The following is a 25,799-nucleotide window of genomic DNA, read 5'->3' on the forward strand; positions in this document are numbered from 1 at the left end:
TGGTGCAACTGATGTGGACCTAATACTAAAATCAAGCAAATTAGCAATCACTATGACATTTATTTTACTCATATAATTTCTCTCTAGAGCAATATAATTAGCGGTGTCGTGCGCTGGAGTGTTAGAGCAGGCGCCCCTTATACGGAGGGTATAGTTCTTGACTCAGAAGTCCTGGGTTCTTGACCTGCAGGCCATTGCTTCATGTTTTTTCAATACTCCTCCCCATTTCATGTCAAATTTCTGTCATAAAAGGCCACCAGAGCTACAAAAGACTTTACAATAAAATTATACATCCTGCTGTTCAAATTTACAAATACATTGTCTTTAGACTTGTGTAGCTATTTTAAAACCACCTTTTAATGAAAATGAATTCAATTTTCCATCAGATTATGTCTGCTCATTTATCCTAACACATGGCCCCCCTGCCTCTCGTACCCCCTCTCCGTCTGTAACGGCAAATTAATCCTGAACAAATTAGAGTTAAACCATCTGGAAAAAATGTTTTTAGCTTACAAGTACATGTATATTCCCCAAATGGGTTTAGTCTGAGTCCCCTACAGCTAATGTGCGGTACAATGAAATACTCAGCCTTCCTCCAGAGAGTATTTCGGATGTCATGAGTGTGAGTGAAAGGAAATTTTGTTGCTGTTTTCGAAATTGGCTTTATGTGGCCATCTGGGGACACCTTTTCACTATATGATTGCAAAAATTCCTCAAAAGTTTTCTCCTGTTTTTATATTTGTGTTTTTTTCCCCATTTGCTTGCAAAAGTGAAGGGCATGTGGTCACTTATGTATGCTAAAATCCCTTGAGAATCTGTGCATTTGTGTCGATAGCTGTCAGAATGTAGTAATTCAAGCTCGTATCTGTTTGAAACTCTTAATAAATGAAAGCATAATCTTGCAATTTTCCTAGAAATTCTGGGTCCTTAAAATATGAGGGAATTATAAATATCTTAAAATCTTTGCATATTCTGTATTTGTAAGTGCATCATCACTTTCTGGGTTGTTTCTGTACTGTAATCAGATCTTAACCTTGTTTTTATCTGTATGTGAACCATTTCTTCTTCAGATTCATAAAACTTCACTGTTGTGTTTGCATTATGTGCTTGAACTCTGGTTGGATAGTGTAGTGGTTCTGCTTTAGATAAAAATTTATTTCCAAGCAAAGTTAAAGTGTAGCCTCAGATGTAAAGGGCAGGCCACAGACAGTTTTCTTATTCTGCAAATCTGCCAGTGAAACCCTATTTATTATCTTATAGAAAAACTCAGATTCACTTTTCATAAGTTTTCTGTTGGTACTTTGAATGCACCATTAAGCTTAAGAAAGCCCATTTTGCTTTTCATGTAGTCAGACACGATTAATGGAAGCCTCTGTTTTTAACTGGATTTGTGCTGAATTTGAAGAGGACTATAAATGCAGGTTCAGAGCTGGAATATAAATGCTTTTCTTTTATTCCCCCTACGATAAACCTTGTTTTAATTTGGTTGATTAATTTTTATCGAGGTTAATCAATTTCTCCATATGTCATATTCACTGCAACTTTCAACCCGTTCTGTTCTCCAACTCATGAGCGGCACAGGGAGAAAATGTCAGAATGATTAGTGACAACGTCGTAAAGTGCTCCCAGTGGAAATGGTGCAGGGTTCCTCTTAGGGCTTGCAACCTTCGTTTTAAAAATAATCACGTAGAGGTAAGAGAGGAGTTGGCTGGTTCTTGGGTCCAGATAAAATTGCTGTATTTTGTCGAAAAGTGCCAGTGCTTCTCTGACTACAACCATCTATAAATCTGCCAGATAAAACCCATTAATTATCTCCTTGAAGGACTTTTTTTTCATGCTGGCCAGCTTTACCTTTCCATTTTTATTAATTCCTCCCCACTTAAGCAGTGCCGCCTTATGCCTCTGCAATTTTGCCCCTTTTTATGACATTTATGATTTCCAGACAAAATGCTTGATGTTTTGGGTTGCTTCTCATGTTCCTTATGACAATTTGCAAAGCATGGATACATGCTGTGATGCATTGCTATTAAAAAGTATTTGCCCGCTTGCAGATTTCTTATGATTTTTTTTTTCACACTTAAACGTTCCACATCATCAAGGCAAAGCAAGTTTATCGTATAACACATTTCAGCAAAAAGGGAATTCAAAGTGCTTTACATGATGGTAACATAAAACATTACATTGCAGTGGCATAGTAAAGGAAAAAAAATGAAAAGTTGTAATGCAGACTAGAATTTATGCCATTCCAGTTATATATATATATATATATAACAACTCTAAGCAAATGGATGTTTAACCTTGATTCAGTATCGACACAAATGCAAGAATTCAGTATTTCAGCATTTTTGCAGTTTTTCTGGAATATTGTTCCGTAATAGAAGAACATAAAAACTGAACTCTGATTTTCCACGTTTGGAGGTTGATACAACAACAGATGTGTGATGTTTTGTGATGCAAAACTAGCAAAAGTATTTTCTTTATTCTCTGAGCCACAAGAACCCAGTGTAAGGACTTTAGAACGGTGGCGATGTGCTAGGTTTTCTTAGTTTTAGTCAGATCTCGATCAGCAGCGTTCTGGTTCACCTGCGGCTGTCTGACTATTTTGGAAGACTTGTGAAGATGTTGTTGCAGTAATCAAACTAATCTTTAATAAAACTACAGATAAACAGATTCTCAAGATCTTGCTAGTCCTTTGAGCTTAGAAATGTTCTTAAGGTGATAGAAGGCCGACATTGTCTTTATTTGTCCTTGAGTTCATCACTACACCCAGATTTTGGGCTTGATTTTTGGGAAAAATCAGTGTCTATTACTAGTTTCTAGTAAGTTTATATTACAACAAACTAGTTGTAATAGAAACTTATTACAACTAGTTTCAATCACTTAAACATAAGCTTTCTTACAATACAGCTAAATGATATTTATAACCAACACATCATTTTCCAACCTAAAGAATTTCAAGAACAGATTCTAAGGAGTAGCCAGTTGACCAAAATAATAAAAAAGTCCATTGATGGCTCCACGAGGATGTGACAAAGGAACCCAGAGCAACAACTTAAAGCTCTGCTGGCCTAACCTGCCTCAGTTAACATCCATATTCATAATTCAACAATATGGTGGAAAAACACTGCTAACTAAAAAGAACACAACTGAATGATCACATTTTACAAAACCTATTTTGCTGTAGTTGTTAAAATATGTGGATTGAGGAGAAAGGAAGGGAGGAGAATTTTTTTCTCCTCAGTCCTGTGTCATCTGGTATAAAAGTAATGCAGCATTTCACAAAAACGTGATCGCACCTGCAGAGAGTTTTTGGTGGTAGTGCTATGGTCTGGGCCTCTGAGGGTACTTTACTTCAGGATTTGGATATATTATAATTATTATATAAAACATGAACACTGCTCTTTATCAGAAAATTCTGAAAGAGAGTGTATGGCCCTCAATTTGTGACCCTAAGCGCAAGCACACGTAGGCTATGCAGCAGCACAATGATCCACAGTACACCCACAGGTCATACCCATAGAGGCTCACTCAAAAAAACCTCTGAAATGCTGTTGCATGACATTAAATAGGCCATTCATGCTTGAAAACCCTCTAATGTGCCTGAATTAAAGTAATTATTCCAACAAGAGTGGGCCAAAGACCTACACAGTGATGTAGAAGACTGATCGCCATTTATTTCAAACCCTTTGCTGGGAAACCAGTTATCACTTTTTAGAGGAAATTATTTTTTTTTTACATAGGACCAGAATGATTAGGTTTTTCCTTCAACAACTACAACATTAAATATTACTTTCTGTATTTACTCAAGTTATATTTAGTATTATAGTAATTGTTTGGTATTGATCTAAAATGTTAAGACTTATGACAAAATGCAAAAACAGTAGAAATCGGTGAAGGGGGCAATACTTTTTTCAGTGCACTGTACAGTAAGCAGAGGCAGTCAACAGGTCTGCAGGGGGAGCAGCACCTCTCATTTGTTTGTATTTGATGTTTGTGGGTGGGTTGTGGACATGACTGATGCATGTGTGTTTGCTTTGTATGCAGGAGAGTGCCAGAGCAGCCCTGAAGATGAAAGACTGCCAAATGACTGATCACACAACGCAGACAGAACACACAGGGGCAGAGGTAAGATGCTCACAGACAGCACACTGAGTGGCCCTGTCAGGCTGAAACACAAACACGGCATTACACACTTCATTTTCTGACACTTGCCTAGCCACTAAACAAAGCACAGTTTTAATACAAATTTCCTTTTTGTTATGCTATGGCCTAGCTCATATCAACTTCTCTTAATTTTTTCTGTTGTGGTCCAAGTTTTGCTCCATCTCCATTTTCTCTCTCCCAACATGTTTTGCTCTGTATTATAGTCCACTACCTGCTCCTCCCATTCTGCCTTCAAAGTCCCGCAGTGCTCAGAAAGAGTGCTGCTTCCTGCCTGCTTGCTCAATGCCCTCAGCTGACATGGCCTCTTTGGCTTCTCTAAAGGCTGACAGTATGGGAGCGCAGGAGACTTAATGGATGACTGTCTAAAAATGGCTGCCTGTAACGGAAACCAGAGCAGAGTTTTTGGGGTCTATCTCCTCTTCTCCCTTTTCTTCCTTTTAAAACACCTTTTCTTCATCTTTCCTGCTCCAAAGGTTCTTTTATACCTTTAATCCTGGTGTGTATAAAGTTGGCAAGAAACATTGTGAAACGGAAAAAGCTTTGCCTTTGCCATTGTGTGAGCGAGTGGGTGCACAATACCCACACAACACGCTGACTTATCCACACAGATGCAAAAGCACACAAAGGCGGTGTTTGAATAAAATCATGCAGCGTTGAGAGCAAAATGAAAAGCATTATTTGGATGAGACAGAAATAGATTAGTATGACCAAAATATAGGAAGAAAAAGAAAAATCTTTTTGAGAGTGCCTTTTTCTTATATACACTCTATTATTACCTTGTATGTTTCTTTATTTTATTTGTGTGAAGACCAACGGTGTAAAAGTTCTACATTTGAACATGTAAGAACCTTAAATATAGTTTATGTGAAGAATATTTAAAAACCATGTATGCACAGTTTGTCAGTTTGTTAAAACTGTAAAACTTAATTCATTTTGCTGGAACAATTCTAAGAGTTTTCACAAATATCTTAACTGAAAAGTGTGCCATAAATTGTTATTCAGTTCCCTGTAAACTCTTGTGCAACTAAATACTTTCAGAAGTTTTCCATTTAATAATTGGAGTCCACCTGTGTGTAATTTATCCTCAGTATAAATCCAGCTGTTCTTTGAAGGTCTCAGAGGTTTGCTAGAGATTTGTTAACAAATAGCATCATGAAGCCAAAGAATACAGCAGATGGGTGAGGTATAAAGTTACGAAGCTGTAACCTTACCGTGATCTTAAGAGACGGGGTCCGTTGACCATGCAAATTTTTTACCCTGTACACATCCACTGATCCTGCGTGCGCTTTTATGATTTTATTTATTTTTTTGCCCAGATTTAGCGCAATGGTCTTAGTGTGACGCTCAGGAGGAGCGTGGCAGATGGTACGATTGGACAACAGGAGAAGCAATGAGGGTGTCCTGTCGGCCTTTCAGCCTGACTGCCAGGCAAATCCCCCAAAACTTGCAGCTGTACCAATAGTAGAAAATCTTGATTCAGAGGAGCTAAAAAGAGACATACACCAGACGTTTCAGATTTTAATTAGTAAGAGTACATAAACTCTTACTAGAATCTTTAAAAGAAAAACGTTACAAAACACAGCTTTTAATGTTCCAAGGCCCTGTATGTAAAAAAAAAAAGAAACACATATTTTATGATACTATGACAGTCAAATGGATCAGCTAAAACATTTAAATCTAAGGTTTTGCCAGTGCATCTCCTTTTGACGCTGAGGCTCAAATCCAGGCGTGGAATCCATGCAATAATAATGAGGCCTGTTTTGAATGTTGAAGTCTGAAAGATCAGTTTAATATGTTCTGTTTATGTGTTTATTTTACATGCTGGTGGTGACAGGACAAGATCTGATAGAAATATTTCACAAAGGAGCTGGCTTGTGGGGATGTTAGCTGCACAAATAACATTATAGCCTACAGATAAAACATACTCAACATCCAGAGATGGGAAGGGAAATGTTTTCTGCCACATGTTGAATGTGTAGCAAATAAATGTATGTGATATTAGTTTGAAAAAAAAAATACCTACGGTAGATTAAATGGATAGTCTTAACATAAAAAAAGATTAGAAAAACCTTGCATTTCTGTGTTGGTGGAAAGTAAAATCCCTCAGTTCTAGTAGCAACAAAATGTTGACTAAGTCTACAGGTGAGCTATGCACAACCAGGCACAGAGTGAATCTTGACTCCATAATTGCCATGCAGCACATGATTGCTAGTGACACTCCCCCTCTGTGATTCACAATAAGTCGCCAAAGCAGGTGCAAACAAGACAACTTCTTACCGTGGCTTGGGAGAAAGCCACTTTATTGCTACATCTGAATTCAGCTACAGCTCTGAATCCTGTAATTTTGCCACACTTGTCATCAGTCATCATACCAGTTGTTTGTTTTTGTACATCTCTTCCTTTCCGCATTTTAGTTTAGTTTTTCTTTTTTTTTTTGCATTAGGATACACCACAGTGTACGAATTGCATGACTGCATTGTACTCCAAGTGCGAGGACTGACTAATGCATTTCTTAGGTAGCCTGAATAGGACCACAGACTATTGTGTGCTTGTTGGTACTTAAGGCTGAAGAAAGCATAAGTGTGGGAGTCTTGTGAAAGCTCCAACATCTGAACATTTGTTTGTGTATCATTCTGTTTGTTGCTGTTTGTATTTGTTGTTCTGAAGCAGCCATTAGTCCTGGTGTGAACAGCAAAGTTGATAAAAGGCTGTTCTGTCAAAGGAACTTAAATGTAAAATATTTACATTTATTACCCAGACAGTACAATTTGTTCATTGTTTTGTTTTCTGGCCTCATCAATATATGAGCCATTAACACATGATAAATCAGGTTTACCTACGTCATCCATATATTTAGTTTTCCTTTGGACTGAAAGCCCAGGGAAAACAGTTAGCTGTTGAAAGGTTACAGTTTGTGAAGTTGTTTAATGCTCTTAAATCTTATATTTTCTTTCCTTCTTTTTTACATTCTAATTAATTTAAATAAATGTAATTAAAGCTATTTTCTGACAATTAACTTGATTTGCCTCACCAGGAGTGTATATGCTCTATTTCTATTCCACCAATTCAATGCATTTAAAAGAAATTAAGCTAAAAAGATCCAATCAGCTGTATCCCCTCTCTGTGGTGAAGTGGTTTGATTAATTGCTGAGTAATGATTTGAATGCAATAAGTGTGGCTAAGTGTTTCATCTGCTCTGCAGGTAGAAAACAGTAATATTAGCATACCAGGTATACTTCATTCATGCAGTCAGTAAGTCACATGCAGTTTTTGTTTCATAAACCCTGAAAAATGTTTCAGAAGTTCGCATATGCTATGTTGGATGAAATGTTTAAGGTTTCTTTCGTGTTTTCTTTTTTATATTTTTTTCTGGAATTTGTCTCCTGTCAGAGCTTGATTACATGACTTCACACTTCTTGGCAGATGTCTTAAGATGTTGCTTCAACATTTCAGCAGTGTTCTTTGCCCATGATACCAGTTGTCTTGTGACACATACCAGTCCCTCCTACAGTAAAGCACCCACACCACGTGAATCTGCCACCACCATTCTTCGAAGTTGGAGTAATGTTTTCATTCTTGCCATCTTGCCCCTTTTTTCTCCAAATGTAACAACATTATGGTTAAACACTTGAATTTCAATTCCATCAGCCCATCATCTGGCACCTCATGTTGTTTTTGGAGTATTTGCTTCATTCACTCTGAGTAGCCTTTTAGCTCATGCTGGTATAAGCTCTGGATAATGGCACTCTCTTTCCAGCTTTAGCCAGCATCTTTGTCAGGTTATTTAGTTTGTTCTGTGGTTGATTTGCATATTTTCCACCAAAACATGTTCGTTTATGGTGCACTAAAACCTTCTCCTTCTTGACAAAGCTGGAAATTCCCAAAGTATTTGAATAAAGAACTGGGCACTCTCAGACATCTGAAAATTATATCCAAATATGAATAAACTTGTGTATGTCCGCAATTATCTTCCTAATTTTTTTTTATTCACAAAATGTAAGTTCTTATGTTCATGTTAAATCCACAGATGTGCCTCCACTGAACTTAAATTTTGTGAATTGACCTATGAGAAGCTTGCATGCCATGACATCATTGTCTGAGAACATTATTTAAATCCAGCATAGTATCTGTTCATGGAGAATGATAATTTCTGAAAACCATTTTGACATTATTTCTCTCATTATTCAGGATTTAAAAAATGCAAATAGTTTTGCTCTTATGTATTTATATAACATATTAAAACATCTGGTCTTGTCTGTATTTATTGAAGATGCTCATCAATGAGTTTTGAATTTGAAAATTGGACAAAGTAGTTATTTCTTGTTGGTTTTGTAAAACTACCTTTACAATGCTATGTCCTTGGTTTTAAATGGCTTTGCTCCCTATCATAAGACAATCATGGAGCTATAGAGACCTCCATATGTAGGCCCCTCTGGAAGATGAGCTCTTAATTAGAGGAGCAGCTGCCTGCCCGCTAGCAAGCTATGCTAACAGCACAGGTGACTTAACTCAGCAGTAGCTTCCAGCATGTGTGGCCTGATTTTAGCCTCCCACCCCTCCCCATGTGTGCATACATGTGTGTGTGTATGAAGGAGATAAAGGCCAATGCTTTTTCGACTAGGCTCAAGACTTTGTGGGAGACTTTGCAGCATGTAGCAGGGCTATATAGGTTAGCTACCCCAGTGCATCAAGGACAGTCAGTGAGCAACCAGAAAAGTGTGTCTACAAGTGGGGCAGCTATTTCTACTGCTTCTACCACTTCTCAGGGTCGAGCAGCTCCCTCACTCTTTCTCCCTCCTATTTGTTCTCCTTCTTTTCTAGAACGTCCTCTCACTTTTTCTCACATTGTTCTTATTCTCTCTTCTTCTGGCTTCAGTTTGACAATCCCCAAAAGTGAACAACCTAGTCTGCAAAAGTTTTCTTCTCTCCCTTGTTTTCTTTGAACATTGTGTCCTGAGGATGGTCATTTGCACCAACTCTGTTCCACTGAAATGTAACTTTTGCTATTGAATGTGCCCAGGTTATATTTTCAATTTTCAGGATGTTAACAGAATACAGGCCAGATGTTTCAGTCATTAAAAGGCAGGTCACAAAATGTAGTACAAATATGTGGAATGAATGTTATAATTCTGAAAAAATTGATTATCCTTTGAAATTAATTTTGCATGAACTGTTTATCCAAAGAAATAAAAAATAGTAAAATGGACTGAACGTATATAGCACGTTTCCAATCATTTTGACCACTCAAAGCGCTTTACTAGAGTCACATTCACCTATTCGCACATACATTTATACACCGATACATATTGGTGTATAAATGTACTACATCGGTAGGCAAGTTGGGGTTAAGTGCCTTGTAAAGGGGCACATCAACACGTGACAGGAGGAAAATCGAACCTAGATCCTTCTGGTTACAAGACAATCACTCTACACACAGTGGCCCCATAAAATCTACATCAAAACATTACAATATCTGTTTTTATGTATATAGAGAATTTTTTTTTCAGTTTCTATACGTCATAGGGGTCATAGTTAATATGCATTTCTTTACTGATATTATTTCAGTTTTTTATTGTTTTATATATACACAGTAAACTAAAAACCATTGCAAGAAATGCAGTAGAGAATATGTAAAAATATGTATAGCAAAACAAAAAGAGGGATGGGGTGGTTGTTCATGCTCTAAATTCTAATGACAATGTATGTCCCAACATTTTAAACATTAATGCACTACTCAGGAAAACCTAGGGACATTCAGCTTTCAGGTGAAAATTTCAGGATGAACCTAAAATGCACTATGACTTATACAGGTGAACTTAATATGACCTTTTCTCACATTTTGAATGCACATGTCCCATTGTTCAAGCTTTAAGTACTTTTTGCACAACTTCCTGTTCTCTCACAAGGAGCTTAACAGCAAATTGATCCACGAATCTGCAAGCAAATCGTGGTGATTGATCCACGAATCAACCTGTAGATTTCCTGCTTCAATCAAAATTGGTATTTAAACAGCCCTTCTCATTATCCTCACATTTTGGCATCATGAGAGCAAGACAACATCTAATAGTACCTTGCCATGGCAAGGCTTCAGACGGGTTGCTCTGAGACGGAAGTGGCCACTGAGCTTAGAGTGTCATCTGCAGGTTGCAAGAAAGATACAGAGAGACTGGAAGAGTGACAGAAGACAGAAATGTACGTCCTTTGGCTAAATCACCCACTGATAAGTGATTCATTGAGAACAGTGTCCTGCGGAACCAGATGAAATATGCCATTCACCTTATGGCATACTTAAGAGAGGTGAAACTCACCCAGACACTGGTGCCATCGTCTTGCATAGGCCAGAGAGCATAAATGTTGGACAAGGGACCATTTGGCCTCAGAGCTGTTCTCTGGTGAAAATCAACTTATGGTGAACAAAGATTTTGGCTGCCAATGAAGTTGTAGATCTTGAGGAGAGCGTTATGCAGTGGCCACTGCCCTCACCGTATGAGCCTTTGGTGGCGGTGGTGTTACAGAAGGTGCTTTTCCATCCGTTGTCTAAACCATGTGGCGAGAAAATGGGTAGATTAGAATGAATAAGTGAAGAGTAAAAGGGCTAATGTTCATAAGTGTAATATGCTAAACAAAAATAACTTGAGCTTGTCTAAAAGTGTAGCAGGGTACCTTTGCGGAGATGAGGGAGATAAAAATTTATTCTAACTATGGGACCTTCAGGTCCCCAGGTGTTTGACGTCATTTCAGTCTGCCAGCTGTTAAACAGATGGTTAAATTGCCGGCTCAACTATGAGGACATTCAGGGGTAATAATATTTGATTTAGTTTTTATTCTGAAGAAGGGGTTTTAAAATTGCATAGATAAAATACCTGCTGTGCAACGTAAAAAATTCTTACCAACGGACGTCTGTTCAGTTACACAATACATTGTAATCTTTGTGAAGGTCACAAAGTGAAGCATTTATTAACAGAGCAGTCACTTTATAGAAAAATGAACACATCTTTATGCCTCTTATTGTTGGATGGTTTGTATGTAACCAGCTTTCTTTTTCCCTTCAGAAGTGACAAGACAGAATTTGTCTGAGTCCAGGCATGAGGTGCTTTGTGAAAGAGGTTAAACTTCCCATGTGTCAAAATGTTGCACCTAGACAAAAAACTAATCAAGAAAGACCAACTCCACATCAAATTGACTAGTGAGAGTTTTAACAGATACTATTTTTTTTAACCTTTAAGGTCTGTCTTTCTGAGATTGGACTTTACAATGGTGAGGTGAACGAAAAACTGAGAAAAAGTATAAAAGGAGAGGATTTAGAGAGAAAAGAAAGAAGCTTTTTTTTTTTATGTCCCTTAGACCCTCATTCGAGTTGGAGGTATGGTGGTTGTTTGAATTTTTAGTTTTTCTTTTTGGGGGGATTGAATCGATTGAGATTGCGTTCTTTCAGCAAGCTAATTTCATGGGCATTCTTAAAAGCATCGTTTTAGGGGGGAATCAAAAGCGCTTGGTGGTGAGCTCAGTCTTGTTCCATTTTTCCACTCTCTCTCTCTCACTGTCTTCCTCTGTTGGTTTCTATACTCAGTAGATTTGAGCAACTTTTCTTTGTGGCCTTCCACTTCTGTCTCTTTTCCTTGCTTTGTATCCTCCTCTTTTGTCATCCCTTTTCTCCCCATGAAAAGAATGAAGGGAGCGGAGGGATACTCGCTTATTGTCTTCTTGTGGGCTGTGATAGAGAACTGAATAGAGGAACATTTGGGTTTATCATGCAGATTTATCCCTTTGTTTCTCACTGTTTTTAGAAGTTGATGCAGATATAAAGGGAATATTTATGCAAAAAAACATCCTTTATACGTCATGTATCATCTAGTGCAGTGGTTCTCAAATGGGGGTACGCGTACCCCTGGGGGTACGTGGAGGTACTGCAGAGGGTACGTGAAGCTTTTCAAAATATCTTTAAAAAATCAGTAGGCTCCTCATAATAAGTCTTGGGAAAAATTATTTTGTAAAAAGTTCGATAAAATATAAATGTGTGTTCATACACTGAATTTTATATTCAGTATTTACAGGGTATTTACAGCACTGTACCTCTTTTTTATTCCAAAAATGTTTTGCCCGTGTCAGGGGGTACTTGACTAAAATTATATTTTTAAGGGGGTACATCACTGAAAAAAGTTTGAGAACCACTGATCTAGTGTACAGATAAAAATGGCGGGCCCTTGGTTTTATCTGTGTAATAACTTATCATTAGTAATTACCAGATCAAAGGTGGCAACTTGTCCATTCTGAGTAACCATCTTTACATGTAGAATGTTTATTAGAAAAATAACTTAAAATACACTGTAAATGAAGCATTAACAGAGTTATTTATGCAAGCTTACCCTGTTTTTCTTGTTCAAAATAACATATTTATCAGTTTCCATGGTTTCTGGCATTCACAGCTCACGTTTAGAAATGTATTCCTATGACCCTGAAGTGTGAGGTTGCGATTGAAATTTCTAACCAAGGGCCAAGTTTCCTCTTTCTTATTTTTGTGTGGGGAAAAAAAAAAAACTTTGAAGATGTCTGTGAAGGCAAATAAATAGAGAAAGGCGGGGGAGTTTTGCATCAGACTTCAGTTGGGGAAAAAAACCAAATTCACAGACGATTAAACACTGATTCTTAAACTTTACTCTTTACCAGTAAGCATTTCTGCTTTTTTCTATCATATGATATTCATCTCTTGAGTGAACTGCTCCAGAGAGCAGCTTGACTGGAGTAAGTTTGCTTTTTGGCTGCATTACTAAGAGATCGTCTCTGTTACCATCTTCCACAAAAGCTGCCAGACTATAAACAACCTTCAATGGAGATATTTTCAGGATCATCCAGTTGAACAGATCATACAATTGTGAAGTTTCCAAAGGAAAAAAAAATTGCAGCATTTTTTTCTCTAATGACTAAGCATAGGTCTGCAGGAAGTTCTTTCTGTATGACAACCTTGAGTCTCATGGTAACAAAAATGTGTTCCATCTAACTCCCCCAAAAGGAACATATCAACTATTTATTTATATCTTTTTGCTTGAGAAAAAACAATGAATTCAGCATTGTAGAAAGTGGCCTCAATAACATTCAGGTACTGTTGCTTTGATTTCAGTATTTAGACTTAGACAAAAATATTGACTAAACTACTAAGAAATCTGTTACTACTTTTAAGTGAACCAGGTAATTGGGCAGAATTTTACCTCATGTGGAAGTAGAGGTCTTATGACCTCTAGTAAAACCTCTATCTGCCCTATCTGATATTTAATCAGTCAGGCTATCTGCAGAGATTGCTAGCCTCCAGTCAGAAGCTTTACAGACAAAATGCTCCTGGCTTCCTCACTGTCGTTTTGAAACATCATACAGACAGATGGCACTCACCCAGTTTTCATGACAGATTGTGTGTCTAAAGGCCTGAGATATTTTACTTATAAACCATGGGGAAGTTTAATAGCTATCTTTCAGCCAGCCAACAGGGAGTGCACAGCAACAAGTGGGGGAGGGGCACTGCTAGGATACTCTATGCTCCAGTCACTACAGCATCTATTCTTGCATGCTGTTTAAAGAATGACTACCTCTTGATACCAGCAAATAAAACCTTGGCTATTATTCACCTTCTTTAATATTTTCCACTGGTGCCATCAGATCACTTATTTTGGTTGGTTTAAATAGACGTTGTTTTATTTCTACTGAAAAGGAATTAAAGGAGTAGGGAACTCACTGCTGTAATAATGTGCTACTTTAAACATTGCACAGTAGAAACCTTGCTGCACCTAGTTGCCTGGTGTCATTATATTCTTGATAACACAGGTAATAATTATTTAGAAAAATCTTTTAATGTTAATATTACCCCCTTTAACCTTCATATACTCCTTTAAACACACACATGGCTGCAGTCAGCTGGGGTTATATATAGCACAACCACATGTCTCCTTTCATCTTTGTAAAAATTACAGTAACTGTGCCCTCAGGAAAAAAGTACATCCATAGGTTATTTTTCTTTGCCTTTGTTCCGGGGATGTTTTGTCCATTATTATCGATCCATTACGTCTGGGGGGAAAAGAAGCCTTTGGTCTTGCACGCATTTACTTATGTCTACTCATTACTCCTGTGTAAAGTATGAACACAGATCATGTTCAGCTACCCCCACCCGCTCTTAATGAACGCTTCATGCGTCTCCCTGGGGCTCACAACCCGGAATCAATATGTACAATGAGATATGATTCTGCGTCACCAGTGCTTTCCATGTCTGTTCCACTTTCAGGAGAGGGATGGACGGGTCCGGTGATGAGTATGACTATGTAGGTCTTCCATTCCTATTCCTGTAAACTAGATCATTTTGTACAGCCTGGTCCTTACTGAGTAATAGCGCTGCCTGGATAGAATTAAAAGGAAGGCCGAGAGAAGCAGGAACTGGAGAGAGGCAGTTTCCTGCCCTAGATGGAACATTTTACGTTTTTCTTCTCTTACAACTTTTTGTCTTTTCACTTTTACTCTTCATTGAATACATTTATTTTTGTCTTTATTGGTATTAACTTCTTCTGCTTCTTGGTTTTCTTGCTTTCATGGTACAATATTTGTTCCCTGGCAATGATCAGTTTTACTTTCTACATATTCCCTTTCCTTCTTTCTTGATGTGTCCCATACCACCTTTTTTTCCTATCTCATTTTCATCTTTTCTTAGCACTGCCAGTTTTTATTGCTTTAAGACTCCATCTTCTTCTTCTTCCCAAACATGTTTTCCTCCTATCTTGCTCACTCTTACTTTTTTCCATCATGTCTTTGCACTTTTTATAACTATTTCTTCATATCACTCCACTCTACATTGTGATTGTCAAAGTCAGCCCTTCACCTGTGTGCCTCTGTGCTCACGGTACCTTCCTCTCAGCTGTTTTATTACTGTTCATCTTTCACCCCACCTTTGCCATTCTGGTCGTTGCTCATCTTGTCTTACTATTTCTCACTGACTTTTGTTAACCCTGTGGGCTTATCTTGGTATTTGTTTTTAAATATTACAAACTAAGGCAGGTGAATAAAAAATAAACACCATCTGAAGGGAAAAGGGACAGTAATGGTTAGTGTCTAGCTATAAAAATAATAGCTGAAAATACTGTCTTATTGCAATAATGCAGGGAACTAAAATGAACAAACCTAGTATTTAACATCTGTTATAACAAGACTAACACGTTACTAGAGCAATTAAGGCCTGATTTGCAGTCAAACGTATTGTTCACACAGGATTACATAACATTGGTTTTAGCACTACAAAGCATCCTCACATTAATGTGGCCCACCTGCATCTCCTTAGCAGATTCTCAGATTATAGCTCAAGGACCTATTATTATGCTCTATTAATATGCAATCAGCAAAATACTGAAAACCTACTCAACTTCTATAAATATATTTCTTTTGCTGTAGCATAATAACTAATGTTTATGTAAATGCAAATTTACATAATATTATCCTTTCCTGGTCCCCCAAAACAGGAAGATCTTATTTCTCTCATTTTGTGAATCATGTTTTCACATTAGTGTTATACATTTAAACTAATCTGAAAAGACAAACATAGTCATCAAGGACAATAATCATTTTAAGACCATACAGTTTCAGTCAGAGGTTTACATACTGTCATCATTGGGATCATTGTCAATAATTTGAGACTTCTAAGGTTTTTTTTATGATAAATGCAACCTTCTATTTCAGTGAAGTTCAGTTGGTATATCAAATTTATTTAGAGTTTTCTCTAATCCACAAATGTCAAATTAATACACACAGGCTTTAATTTTGTATGTAAATATCACAAATTGGTAGAAAGTCACAAAGAAAGCACATGTTTTTGCATCCATCAATGTCCTCTTCTTGACATAAATGCTAGTTTGTTGAAACTAATTCGAAAAGCTTCCAACCAAAGACTTGGCATTTAAGCGTTATCCATGCACTTTCCAAAAAAACTGTTTTTAATATGTGTGCAGGCACTCCTTTCTAGAAACACGCAACTGAGTCCAGGTTTCAACCAGAGAAGGGGAAATAGGTTATTACATTCAGAACTCACCCTGAGACAAACAAGACTCAAGCTTTAAAGATACTAGAAAACCAAATGGTTTTGTTCAAAATTAAATGGACTTGTCAAATGACAAAGATCAAGCCAATGACAAAATTACTATTTGAAGGAATCAAGGTAAGACTTTCAAACCTAAAAATGCTAAACCAGTCAAGCATTTGCTACCTATGATGCAGGTGCATTGGACAAAGTGGATAGAATAATAGATAGAGAAAAACCTCCAAATTTCTTAACTTTGCAACTCAACAGCTAGATGATTGAAACATGACCATTCAGTAAGTAAGTGAGTGTCCCAACAGCAGTGTCACAAATGCACATCAAAACTGGTTTGGGATGAAATGTTGTTTCTGAGGTCATCTTGATGTCAACACTGTTAAAATTGTTTGGACTATTCTTATAAGCTTGGTCCAAGCTAGGAAACCAACTCATTTAAATGATCCCTGCCAGTTTTGATAAGAAAAGTGGTCATATAAGATGGTCAGAACGATACCTGGATCATATTGATGACTAGTAAAACAAGTATCTTTTCCCAATGCACTTAAAAATTATTATATCTCTATAGCTATTTAAGCTTGTATTTATATCATTATTATCTATGATATTGGGAAAAGAAATCCATAATGAAATTTGTGCTCTCAGTTCCGCTATTTAAAATAAACTTTTGTGTATTCAAAGTTCTGAGCAGAAAAGTAGGTGGGCGCAGAAGAAAACATCATACAAATATGTTTTAACAGGCATTGGACCCACACATTTTATTAGGTGGTCAAAGATTGCGTCCTTGTCCCATTGCCATGAATATTATTGTCAATGAAATTGTATAAGAGTCCTTGTTTTTGGCGAGCACCTCTGTGTGTGGGTACATGAAGAACAACCTTGTGTGGGAATATGAAGAACACACCAGTAGTATTTATAAACCTTTAGCTGAGGTGTCAGCCACTAGCTGGATTTTTTTCTGTCTCCTTATCAAATCATGTGTCAGTGGCAGAAGAAAAAGCCTTACACAGCTCATAAGCTGGTTGAAATTAATAAAAAGAAATATGTTCAGTGCCATTTTTGTATAAAGAGAAACTCCATGTTTAGTATAGCTGCTAGTGATTAAATGGTTGAGTGAATCAGGGCTTAGTCAGTTGCCTTTGACAGAAAACAGTGTTTTCTGTCATTTTGGTACTTTCCTAAATATGGAGGTTTTTCGCTGATTATTCATTTCCTTAATTCTAGTTTATATTATACTAGAAAAAGTCAGAGGTGCTGTTTGAGGATAAATCGTTATGCTTTAGAAATCTACATTTTTTCCTTTTTCCCCATTGCCTCAGTTTTCACTCTAAATGCATTTTTTCTACTGGTTACTCTATGTGTCATCATGTCTTTTGTTTTCAGGGCATCAAGGCGCATGGGAGCGCCACTTTATCATCAAGGAGACAGCTGAGTGAGTGTCTCTGCTCTGATATCACCTGACTGGACGTGACTGTCTTGTAGTGGTCTCCCTTGATGTAACAGATTGGAATACAGGGGGTCTTGGTACTAAGGCTTGATTATAACCTGCAGGTCTAATCAAGGTTGATTAGACTTGGATCTGCACTTGTTTTACTTCACAAATCAGCTAATACTCTGCTTATGTCATTTGTTTTCCATAATTACAATAGATGGAAGTTTGTAAAAACCTTTAGGCACAGTCATAATTTGGATTTACACACTTGAGTTTAGTATTTAATTGTTCATTAAAGTGGATTACTCTCACAAATAATTACTAATGAAAAATTCAGAAAATTACTGATGCTAAGATTTAGATGAAGGTTGGTTATGTGAGGTAAAACCTTGGTGGGTTAAAAAATAAGCCAATCTTTTGCATAAATCAAGTCATAGTATGGAGACCTTTAGTGTTTTTCCACCTGCACTGCCTTGTCCTGTAATGTCTACAAGAATGCTGCCTCATGTGCCGTACTGAGTTAATCCTACCCAAAGGGAGGTGGATCCACTAATGGCTCTATAAGTTCACCTATTTTCTTATAATGTCAATGTCATAGAACAGCTCTGTCTTTTGCAATTCAGTCCAAAAGCCAATGTAATATTTTCTGTGGATTATATCAGAAGGTACAGTATACAAGAAGAAAAAAAAATCTTAAGAGAGACAGTGGCTCATAGCAAATCACTATTTCACAACATTTTGTTCTTATAAGCCACTGATTACCACTAAATACATGGTTTTTAGCACCAAACATTGGGTCTAATCTCGCATCTAATCTTACATGATGCTGAAGTGCTCAAAACCCAAATCAAGATTTTAGCTCATTGTTAAAAGTAAAACACACATTTGGTTAATGACTTGCATGTTGTATTTTTAGGGTTGTTTTTGTGCTGTAAAATGCATTAAAATATTAATCGGTTATATTAACAGCTGGATAACAAACTATCTGGAAATACAAACAAAATGGCCACTTTATTAGATACACCTTGGTAAAAACTGAGTTGGACCCTTTTTTTTCTTCAGAACAGGCTTTGTTCTGGAAGACATAGTTTCAACAAGGAGTCAGATGAAAGCATTGTACAGGTGCTACAGTTTTGTTGGCTGCACATCCATGATGTAAATCTCCATTTGATTGGGAGCTGGTGATTGGTGTACAGTGCTTAAAAGATGGGTAGTCGATGGCTGTAAGGGTAAAGCCATAATTGGCAATAAAATTCAGACTGGCACAGCAGTAACGAGCACAAAGTGTTCCCTAAAAAGACAATCTCACACACTTTTACACCACCACCAGCTTGAACTACTCGCACAAGTCAGGATGGATCCCTGCTGTTTACAACACATTCCGCCCTTCACAATTAAAAATTGCAACAAAAAATGACACACATTAAACGAGGCAACTTTTTTCTCAACTTTTTTCTGTCAAATTTTACTGAATCGGTACAAACTGTACCCTCAGGTTCAGTCGTTAGCTGAGAGGTATTGTTTTATGTTTCTTTAGCCTACATTCTTCAAAGTAACGTAACAAGTGTTACAATTACATTGGTTTCAACAAGTGGGTATTTGAGGTACCTTGTATTATCTTCAACTAGTCTCACTATTGATAACCCGTTTTCATCCAAACCCCTATTGCTCACTTTCCGTCTTTGGATCATTCTCCATAAACCTGTGAGGTTTTCATTTTAAAATTCTAGCTTATCAACAATTGTGAAATGCTCAAACTAACCTGTTTAGTACCAATGAAACTTCATGTTCAACTTCAGCAAGATTCCCAAATTCATAGAGCTCTTGTCTTGTTAATGGCTGATTTACTCCCTGTGCAAAGTAGTAAATGAAAAGGTGTACCATAATAAAGTGGCCAGTAAGTGTAGTTGATTGTGAACATGTGAAAGTAACATGCATAAATGTCATTTTAATTCACAGAAAATGTTATATTGAAAATATGTTGTCAAAAAGGGAGGTTAGAAATTTCCTAAACTAAAAAATGCACCAAGGGAGACAAGCTGAACAGAGAGTGCTTTTATTAATATCTGTTCCTCGCCTACCTTCCTGCACCGTACTGAGTTGTAATCAAGCATGCTGTAGGCTTTAGAGCACCAGTGTATGAATGCAATATCCCCTCCTGTTCGTGTGTAAACTTTACCCCGTTCCTCTTCACACTTTGAGCTATAATCCCTAAATGCTCTGGCCTTTGGTTGACCTCTATTACTTGTGACTTTATCCAGACCAGCTTGACGCTCCCTCCACTCAGCCACATTCCCAGAATATAATTTCACTGGAAGTTGTAGGCGCAGGTCTTACCACAAAACATGCACACAGATCACAAGTCTCCACTTAAAGGTCACATCCATTTTAAAGATAAAATATAAAAGTGGCTGTTTTCGTATTGTGTGTGTGTACGTATGCGTGGATGTGTACATGGGGCTTTGAGATCCTGAACCCCCATGTTAAAGGTTAAAGCATAAAAGGCAGTAAAAGCCATTAGCGTGTCATTTGTTTGCTCCATTTACGCAAGGGCACCTATGCACTTTGATGCCTATGATGAATGCATTCTTGTTTGTCTGTGTGTGGGTGCAGTTAAGTTACTTTTTTATTTAAACATTCAAGCAAGAAAAATGTCATCATCTTTGTGAGTGTATGCATGTATGCCCCCGATTTTTCTTCCTCATTAAATTCTGTGAGGCCTGACAGTAAAGCTGTTAAATTATTAGTTGCTTCTGGACCAGTTGCATGGAAAGCAACATTAATAAGCTCAACTTTTTCATTTGAGAAGATGAAAACAAGTGTTAGTCTCTCTGGCTAAGTGTTGAGGCGAGGGATACTTCTTGATTAATATTACGTTTAATTTGAACTAGATGATGGCACCAACAGAAAACCTCCATTTCTGAATATATTATGTGCCAAAAGTTATGTCCTTAATTTTACAATCACTCACTTGCATAAAGATGATGGTGCCATATCTTATTGTTCAAAATGTAATTCATTTGCAGCATTCACATTTTTTAGCTAAAAGAAAAAGTGTCATTAAACAGAAATTTTCAAGTTAGATAAATGGATGTTTGAAGTTGGTCCACATTTTGCGTTGTCACATTGCAACCGCTGACTATAAGCCTACAGCCAGAGCTGTCCAACTGAAAATCTGTGGCAAGATTTGAAAAATGCTGTTTATAGACTTACTCCATCCAGACTTACTCAATCTTACTCATGGATCTTGGTTAGTGGATGGTAGGCTACAGATGAATTGGGAAGAATAAAGTAGTCTGGATTTGAATCAAATTGATTGAGCTTTAGCTATTTTGCAAACAGGAATGGGCAAAAACCTCATTGTCTACATTGCAAAACTTTGGTTAGGGTGAGTTATCTTTATCCAGCTTTCACCTCAATGATGCTTTCTAAGGTGGGAAGTGATGATATTCCATCAAAAATGTGCTTTTTTCCGGGGCGTGCTGTGGTGGCGGAGGGCGTTAGCACGCCCCACATTTGGAGGCCTTAGTCCTCGATGCGGACGTCGCGGGTTCGACTCCCGGTCCCGACGACCTTTGCCGCATGTCTTCCCCCCTCTCCTCGCCCTCCTTCCTGTCTGCCTACTGTACAAAAAATACGAGCCACTAGCGCCGCAAAAACTCTTCGGAGAGAAAAAAAGAAGAAGTGCTTTTTTCCTTTTTGAATAATGAAACAACTTGTATTATAGAGGCCTATGCTTAGGGGCAAAGTTTTCTGAAACACATCTCTAAAGGGTTCCACTCATTCACAACACCAATGACCCTTTGAGTTTCGCAAAATTATACTTTTCATAATCTAAACCAATAGCCTCAACACATTTAGTGGTAAAATCTAAAGCCCATGACTTTTAAATATTAGATCCCATGTCAGTGTTCAGAAGTTTCATGCAGGGACATGAGGATGAAGTGCATTGCTGTGCACCATATAGGGCTGGCCCTGGACTCTCGAGGCATACCAAGGCCAATAAGAATTCATTTGAATTGTAAATGCCCTGACTCTCTGTGATTAAGTGCCTTGCGAAGCATACATCTGCAGCTAGCAGAGCAAGTAGTTAGGTTAATATACATGTGTGGGGTACAGGTGGTCCACTGATACTTAGTGGGGAGGGAAAGCAGGTGGAAGAACTGATAGAGAAACAGTCTCTCTCCATGTGGTTGTGTTTCTCTGTGCTTTTATGCATATGTGGAGGTTTTCAAGCCTGTCCAGTGCTAGTCAAGCTGAGATGAAAGATTTCTTCTCTCAGGTTGGGGTTGCATTTTTAAGAAATGTGGTGTGTGCGTGTGCTATGTTTGTTTCATAACTCTGAGTTGAAAAAGGGCAGGAATTATTCCCAGACATGCCTCCATTTGTGAGCATCCATGCATATGTGGATGAATCACATGTTTATATCACTATTTTAGATACCTATCGTGATCCTGTTGTTGTCTGCCCAGTAGACAAGGCAGATGAGAAAGTACAGGTGTGTAGGTGTGTGCATCCGTGAATGTGGTTTCCAGCTAGAGCTCTATGTTTTCAAGGCAACACTGGATACATTCAGTTGGTCCCTCCAATCTGCAGGTGGGACTTCAGAGGGGAGAGAAGCCGCATCATCTTTAACAACCTCGATTCTATGTCATACCAGAACACAGACATGAGAGCTGCCTCTGTGGGGGTGTTTGTATGTTTGTGTGTGCTCCAACCCTGGCTAGCTGCCAGAGCACTTATCTAACTGTGATCCAGCACACCACTCACTGTGACTCCTAATTATAGACAGAGGTACTCAAACAGACACATATACACACAGTTTGTACATCCTCTCTTGTGTACCATTCACACTAATGAGGAACACTCCCTAAGGAAGTACCCACACTCCTCTCGACTCCTTGATAGAGGCCACAGTGAGCACCTCCTCTGGCACCCTACCTCCCCATCTTCTACTTGCACAGAATGTTACATCAACCCATAAGTACACAAAGAGACAACTACAATGTGAACAAGACTAGCAACATGAAAGGGGGAATGTAAAGAAAATTGGACAGAAAAAAAATTGAATGAAAACTGCTGTGGGGAAGTGAGGAGATGAAATATGGTTTGCCAATGAGAGAACAAGTCAGCAGAGATCATGTTGAGGGAATGGATAACATGGGACTTGGAATGGCTGGTGAGACAATACAACAAGGAGGTGAAGAGATGGAGAATATTTGTTCTGTTTACTTATTGAGTTCCAGAATGCATCATCACAATCCCCTCACACTCCCAGTGGCTTTTCTCCGAGTCCTTCTATCTTTATGTCCTCCTTCCTTCCCTTCTCACCTCATTTATTTCTTGCTTTTTCCTTTTCCTCTCCTTTCTCCGTCATATCACAACATGCTGTTATGTGGCCCTCAGGCAAATCCCTAAATCTTTCAGTATTGAGCTCAGGATGCATTAGACTGTTGTACATCGCTGTACCATATGTTATGTTCAATAAAATATGTTTTTACATATGATTGTTTACTAGACTGCTTCAGGCTCAAATTAGGATTTTATAGAAGCTTCTGTAAAAGCTGTGGATCTCTTATTCTACAGTACAGGTATGATACGTTACTTAAAGGGCATCTATCAATCAATCAAATTTTATTTATATAGCACATTTCAGCAGCAAGGCATTTCAAAGTGCTTTACATCACTACAAACACAGAAACACAAAGCAATATAGAATCAATCATTAAGTCAAGTTACATCAATAAATTTGTAATTGATTACATTTCAAATACAATTCTAAACAGGTGGGTTTTCAGTTGAGATTTAAAAGAAGTCAGTGTTTCAGCTGTTTTACAGTTTTCTGGAAGTTTGTTCCAAATTTGTGGTGCATAGATGCTGAAAGCTGCTTCTCCTCGTTTGGTTCTGGTTCTGGGGATGCAGAGCAGGCCAGAACCGGAAGACCTGAGAGGTCTGGAAGGTTGATACAATAAAAGCAGATCTTTAATGTATTGTGGTGCTAAGCCGTTCAGTGATTTATAAACTAACAGTATTTTAAAGTCTATTCTTTGAGCTACAGGGAGCCAGTGGAGGGACTTTAAAACTGGTGTTATGTGCTCTATCTTCCTGGTTTTAGTGAGAACGCGAGCAGCAGCATTCTGGATCAACTGCAGCTGGCTACTTTATAAGATTCTCATCCATTTTGCCTTCAGAATTGAGATAAGTTTTCATAGCATAGATTCAGCTGGGGTTGGTTTGTCATGAATTTTGGTAAACATTGATATGCCAGTACTGTACACTGCATACTTTTAGGTTGCACATGCATAAGGATACCACATCCTTAAGATATTCTGTTGCATTGAGATATGGTGACTGTGGAACCCACTGGAGTACACTGAAGTGAAACTGGTGTCAAACAAAACCAGTTAGAGATGATTTGAGCTTTGTACCATGGTACATTATTATGTGAGAGTCACCATCCTAAGTGTAGCACTACTTAATGTACTAAGGGACTAGATGGCATATAATATCAGAAGACTAAATTCATCTACTGGAGCTGTTGTCAGTAATCAATAAAAACAATACAAAAAAATAACTGCTTTCAATACCGTGTATTTTATTGAAGGGAAAATTAAAATGAACACCACGAGACACAAAACATACATAGAACCCCCCAAAACATTAATATATATATATATATGTATATATATATATATATATATACACACACACACACACAGTCTTGCAGTAGATCTTCCATATAAATGTGCAAAAAAGTCCTAAATGTCCCCACTGGTCAGCGCAATGTCTGACTGACACATTTAAATAGTCCATGGTTTGATTGTCCAGTTATTTGAGGTGAAAATGTCCAAGCACAATTTGTTTCCAATGGAGAAGAGATGAATAATGGATTGTGTGTCTGTATGGTGAGATGGAGGGGGAAATGCTACAGACCATCAGCCGCCTACCAGACCAGTATGGAGTGAATTTCAGGTTCTCCTGCCCCCAGCCGGTTGTCAGAAGCTCGCCATCCTTTAACCCTAAAAAGGGTCACCTGGCCTGTATTGAAATAAACAGGACCAGTAAATTACCAGCCTGCTAGTTAACTAGACTTGTTTCAGTTATTATATACAGAAATAAATGCAATTGTATCCACAATCTAATCTTTCAATCTTTCAGACAAAATAAAGATATCAGCATTTATCTCATAATCTTAAACACATATATTGAATTCAAGAAGTTAGATCATGTGATAATTGATAATCAAACAATTAGCATTGGCTACCAACATCAACATGCTAAACAAAACAACATTGTGTTCACTACTCACCAATTCCATATATAGTTCAGTGCATGACAACTTCATGGCTCCAAGCTCATTGGGTATTCAGAGCTACATGATTTTATATTGTGAGTTTTAAAAGTGCATAATAAACAAAGAGATTAACTAATTGTTTGGAAGCACAGACCTGTAGCTCCTTTGTCTCCAGCTCTCCCCCTCACACCTGACTGCAAACGCTGGAGCAGGCCTGATTAACCACTCCAGATGAAGTGATTGGCTGAATGCACTGTGTGACTGACTGTCACTCTAACCAATGGAGCAGCAAAGGCGGGATTAAGGGCAGTTTTTGCCCTGGGTTACATAAGGTGGGTACAATGTGGTCATAAGGGGATGGACATGGTTAACAACAATACTCGGGTAAGATGTGATATTTAATGAATAACGCTCAGTTGGTATTAACAAACCAAGAGTGCACCCAGAAAATACCCTGCATGCATACCATTATATCACCACTAACACCCTGAAACTTTTATTCAAGACAGGATGGAACCATGGTTTAATTCTGAGTTTGTAGTCTGAATGTCAGCTGAAGATGAGACTCATCAGATTAGGCAAATTGTCTTTAAATTGTTATTGTCCAATTTTCTTGGGCCTATAAGAATTTTAGCCTCAGTTTCTTGTTCTGGACTAACAGAAGTAGCACGAGATGTGATTTTTGGCTCCAAGTGCTTTTGATGCAACAAGCAATAGTATTTATTGCTACTGCTGCTGTTACCTTACTGTGATTTCAAAGGAGTCTGCCCATTCTCCTCCGACATCAGATAAGCATTTTCATTCTTATATACTTTTCTCTTGCTTGAACCATCCTCTGTGGTGGTGCATTA

At 37.8% G+C, this 25,799-nt stretch overlaps 1 protein-coding gene across 2 annotated transcripts in view; it reads left to right on the plus strand.

Moving 5' to 3' along the window:
- The window catches only part of ccser1 (coiled-coil serine-rich protein 1), a 146,366-nt gene that overhangs the window by 74,000 nt on the left and 46,567 nt on the right, over positions 1–25,799 (plus strand). Inside the window, exons 10-11 of one of the 2 annotated variants that reach the window (XM_028033711.1) lie at positions 4,045–4,125; positions 17,606–17,654. In XM_028033711.1, the coding sequence (XP_027889512.1) occupies positions 4,045–4,125; positions 17,606–17,654 (130 nt within the window). The remainder of the gene's footprint in view (positions 1–4,044; positions 4,126–17,605; positions 17,655–25,799) is intronic. The other variant, XM_028033710.1, reaches the window with a different exon arrangement.

This window comes from Xiphophorus couchianus, chromosome 12, assembly GCF_001444195.1.
Source record: "Xiphophorus couchianus chromosome 12, X_couchianus-1.0, whole genome shotgun sequence".
NCBI lineage: Eukaryota > Metazoa > Chordata > Actinopteri > Cyprinodontiformes > Poeciliidae > Xiphophorus > Xiphophorus couchianus.